Here is a 4853-nt window from a genome sequence, read left to right on the forward strand (position 1 = left end):
TTCTTATTTTTGGTTACATTTTAAAACTACAATTCATTCCCATAAATACACAAAATATTACCAGTTTACAATATAAAAAAAAAGTTACAGGATTAACCCTTATATTTGTTTGATAACTGACTTAAGAAAAACAGAGTGGCAACTACCTCTGGTGATCAAGATAAGCTTAGATAATACCCTACCACCACCACACACAAACACAGATTCTATATTGAAGGCGGAAGGACACTACAAGAAACGAACAATGATTTTAAACAACAAACCTAAAAAACACATTATATGAAAGCAGTTATAAGCTGAAGTGTTCTCTGGCCAAAATTCATAGTATAACGATTACTTTAATAGATTTCAATCATACAATCCCACCGAGGCCCAGCTATAAACTGGACAGTTTATAATGCGAAAAAATCGGGGCTTACTTCCTACCGCGGACACGATGTAAATAACACAAACAATATGTATAATGCACTAAAACATCAATTATTAATTCAGACAGGAGTTACATTTAGAACAGTTATATGGATTAACGTAAACTCCTAACAATACATTAAATTCAATTTTCAGCGTTCCGTTAACTATTGTGTCAGATCAAAAATATGACTGTGTGGATTAAAATAACATTAGATCCTACAGGTATCTCATATTTTATTTTCTACGCTAACTTAAATGAAATCTATTCATTGTCACTCCTTTGCTAAAAAGGTTTCTTTGTTTGTTATGGGTTCGCGCAAAGCTACACAAGGGCTATCTGCGCTAGCCGTCCCTAATTCAGCAGTGTAAGACTAGAAGGAAGGCAGCTAGTCATCACCACCCACTTGGGCTACTCTTTTACCAACGAATAGTGGGATTGACCGTCACATTATAAAGCCCCCACGGGTGAAAGGGCGAGCATGTTTGGTGTGACCCACTGATTGCGAGTCGAGCGCCCTAACAGCTTGGCCATGCCGGGCAGTTGCTAGAAACGAGACTTAATTGTGTGAAACAACGTCATCAGTGTGAGTCGTTGTTTTATCTCGCACATTATTCACTTAATACACACAAATAAAGCAAGCAAAATGTGAATAAATTAAGCAGATGAAGGTAATATAAAACAATTTATGAGTCACGAAGTTTGTTTGTCGTTGTTCAAGAGTATTTAGAGAAACAAATGTCATCTCATTTTGAAATTTTTCGATTAACTTTACGTCTTGGAATGTTTCCCATGGCAACTAATATATTTTACTCTCAACAGAAAGTAAAAGATATATATATCATAAATAAATACAATCTTCCAAATGGGAGCATTATGAATAGAAACATAGAAAGCTCAGCATGTTTAGACATTTTTACAATTTCGTAAACCTTGATAATTCAATATTTCTTAGAAAATATATTCGGTACAAAATACCCATTACAAAATAGAACCCATTATTTACAAAATAGAACCCATTTTAATTCCTAAACCTCGTCCTTGCCATTTGAACGTAACGACAATTTCAATTCCAAAACTGTATCCATGCAAATTACATAAAAATAACATCAATTTTAATTCTAAACAGCACCTGTGTTACTTGAATAATAACACCATGTTACTAAGAATTTAATATATACGTTTTCTTTTAAATAACTACTTTCCCAAAGTTAAGTTGAGTATTTTGTTTTGAAGTTGCGTTTGATCAATGATATAATTAAAGTTTCTTTTTTTCCCTTCAAGGATCTTATTCAACTGACTAGTTTATGTTTAAATTAATTAAATACGCTTGTTTTTGGTGACATATAGCCTTAAATCACGTGATGCGTTTAAGGGTTTGCATGATGTATTTAATATAGAGTGGGAATCCTGCATACTTCAAACCTACAAAGTATGCTGGGTAGGATTTAAAGTCACGCTTACCCCTGTATACTAAATACCTACTTTGAATATTTCCAACAAACTGGCAAACGTCTAAATCATTCATTCTTACCTTCTGATTAACCTAGAAATCAGAATCAATTAGAAATGGCTTTCCATTTTTTTTCCAGGAGGAAAATTACTTTCCGTGGCTTATCTCTAATGAAACATCAGGTAATTTAAAAACGAGTTCCAGTCTCTTTGTGCGTCCTTGCTGTGATTAATGTATTATATAAAACTTTTATAATCAAAGTAAGAATTATTTCTAATGACACAAATGTATTATCAACTGTCTACTAGTGGGCATAAACATAGGGTAATCTCACATGAAGCCTAGACACTCTTCATTAAAGTTGCTATTGAATTTTATTCATTAAAACGAAAAACATGCAGTAGAGTATGTCACGCGGTAAAAGTAATTTTCGTGTTTTTGTAAAGAATAAATTACCTGATATTTTCTGTGTTATATTAATGTGATAGAAGTAAGAATCGCTATTCAACAATATGACTCGCATTGTTAAACACCATCTTTCATTATCTTATTCTCCCTCTAAGGCGGACCGATGATAATGTATTATTTCTCAAAGCAGATCGATGATAATGTATTATTTCTCGAGACTGTCTTACATTTTAACCACGTACAACTTTTTGAAATAAAAACCGAATTACAATATTAAATTGTAGGCATATAAAAAATGTAACACTAAAGTAAGTTAGTATTTAACTTATTATTCCTTTTGAGTTATCGAAGTGAAAGTACAGTTGTTATCGGAGAAAATTATACTTGAAACTGCTTACGAGCGTAATGGTTTTTCTCAGGCGCCAATACATGTAATAAAGTTATCGGCTAAGGATAAACTAACGCTTTTTCTAAGCATATCATATCATCAGTATGAAGTGCAGGTGCTGTACCTTGTCTCCTGTGGATTACACCGGTCTGGAGTGCTGGTGCTGTACCCTGTCTCTTGTAGGTTACATCTGTATGGAGTGCTGGTACTGTATCTTGTCTCCTGTAGATTACCTCTGTATGGAGTGCTAGTGCTGTATCTTGTCTCCTGTAGATTACCTCTGTATGGAGTGCTAGTGCTGTATCTTGTCTCCTGTAAAATATCTCTGTAAGGAGTGCTGGTGCTGTATCTTGTCTTCTGTAGATTACCTCTGTATGGAGTGATAGTGCTGTATCTTGTCTCCTGTAGATTACCTCTGTATGGAGTGCTAGTGCTGTATCTTGTCTCCTGTAGATTACCTCTGTATGGAGTGCTAGTGCTGTATCTTGCCTCCTGTAGATTACCTCTGTATGGAGTGTTAGTACTGTATCTTGTCTCCTGTAGATTACCTCTGTATGGAGTGCTAGTGCTGTATCTTGTCTCCTGTAGAATATCTCTGTAATGAGTGCTGGTGCTGTATCTTGTCTTCTGTGGATTACGTCTGTTTGGAGTTTTGAACTGACTGCGTTACGTTTTCTGTTGCTGTGAGGGCATTTCATGTGGTTCAAATTTTGTAAGATTTCTACATGGACTAAGTATAAAGCTTTATGATTGAGCCTGGTACTTTGATTGGTCGCTCGGATATATATATTGGAAAGTCCAAGGTTCGAGCCACGGAAAATATTCTACATTTTCAGAGTACTTTGTTCAACTTTGGGCATGATGATTGGTAAAACAAAATACGAGACCTAGCTAACTAATGAATGAATATTTGCTCTAAAATTATTATCAGTGCTATAAGTGTAGTTACCAGTTTGACTGCCCATTTTGATTTCATTCCCTTAAGTCGCACACTCAATTATTTTTTCACACCTAAGGTGTTTTTGATTAAATATCATGTCTTTTTCTCAATACGCACCAACAGACCACAGCAAGTAAGAAAGTGACACTCGATAGTAACTAACATTATCTTTACGATTGCAACCCTATTATTCGGTACATACCTTTACTTTACAGAACCAATCAGATCCTTTAAAATACATGGTGGTAATTTTACACCCCCCCTCTAAAACAGTGTTAATAGCTTCCTTTATAGTTGTAGTAGTAGGCTTCCTTCGGCCAGGTTTGACCATGGATGAGCATCCGTCCATTGTTAGCTCATGTTGATCGCTCCTCTAGAGCAGCGTCTCTTGTGACTAAGGAGACCGACACGAGAGTGACAGTCCCGGTTGCAGAGGTCACATAAGATATGGATGGATGTAAGCCTGGGTATTCTGATATGGGGAACAGGCTGTTGCCCGCGCAACTTGCCCCCCCCCCTCTCCACCTCGATGACGGCGCCAAAGGAACATCAGTACTGATACAGTTTTCCTTTATAGTAACACCATGGAATTTAAATTTCTTGTCATCACCCCCGTGCAATCGGTACAGCCGTATCAACCATCATTATTCATGCTAATTTCTTAGCTAATATCACTGACGCTAAATGCTATTGGAGTTGGATAATTTTATAGAATTTAGTAAACTTGTGCTGAAAAGTTGGCAATCAATAATCAATAATAACCGTCCACCCGTTTGATTATTTTTGACAACTTGAGTTAGAAACTGCTAATCTAATTTGCTTGGCCTAACCAATACTTATGTATCTGCACGTCCTTCACCTTATAGTTTTGCTGCTCTAAATCAGCCGTCTTTAATCTGAAATACAAGAAACTGAAAACTGTCCACTTTTACTCTTAGGTGAAGCTATAGCAAAAAATGTTAGACCGATAGCTAACGTGACTTTTTCGTAGGCGTGCACAATTTTTTGTATTAAATTTGAGCGTTTTTCGTTGAATAATTTTGTAATTGTGCTTTTATTTACATCAAATGAGACTCATAATTGTAGGTTATAAAGATCTATCAGTGTACTAGATTTTTAAAAAAATCCATAAAAGTTAAGTATATTTTTTCTGTCAAATAAAGTTTCCGTACTTTTGATTTAATTTCAATGTATGAAGTTTACACAAAGCTACACGAGGGCTATCTGCGCCAGCCGTCCGTAATTTAGCAGTGAA

The 4853-nt window shown here is 35.5% G+C and overlaps 1 protein-coding gene across 1 annotated transcript; it reads right to left on the reverse strand.

The window, feature by feature from the left end:
- Positions 1 to 2717: 2717 nt before the first annotated feature.
- LOC106462838 lies at positions 2718 to 3356 on the reverse strand. Its single transcript, XM_013922801.1, has one exon. The coding sequence runs from the start codon at positions 3354 to 3356 to the stop codon at positions 2718 to 2720; it is 639 nt and encodes a 212-aa protein (XP_013778255.1).
- Positions 3357 to 4853: the final 1497 nt, after the last annotated feature.

Source organism: Limulus polyphemus, unplaced genomic scaffold (genome assembly GCF_000517525.1).
Source record: "Limulus polyphemus unplaced genomic scaffold, Limulus_polyphemus-2.1.2 Scaffold1264, whole genome shotgun sequence".
Taxonomy (NCBI): domain Eukaryota; kingdom Metazoa; phylum Arthropoda; class Merostomata; order Xiphosura; family Limulidae; genus Limulus; species Limulus polyphemus.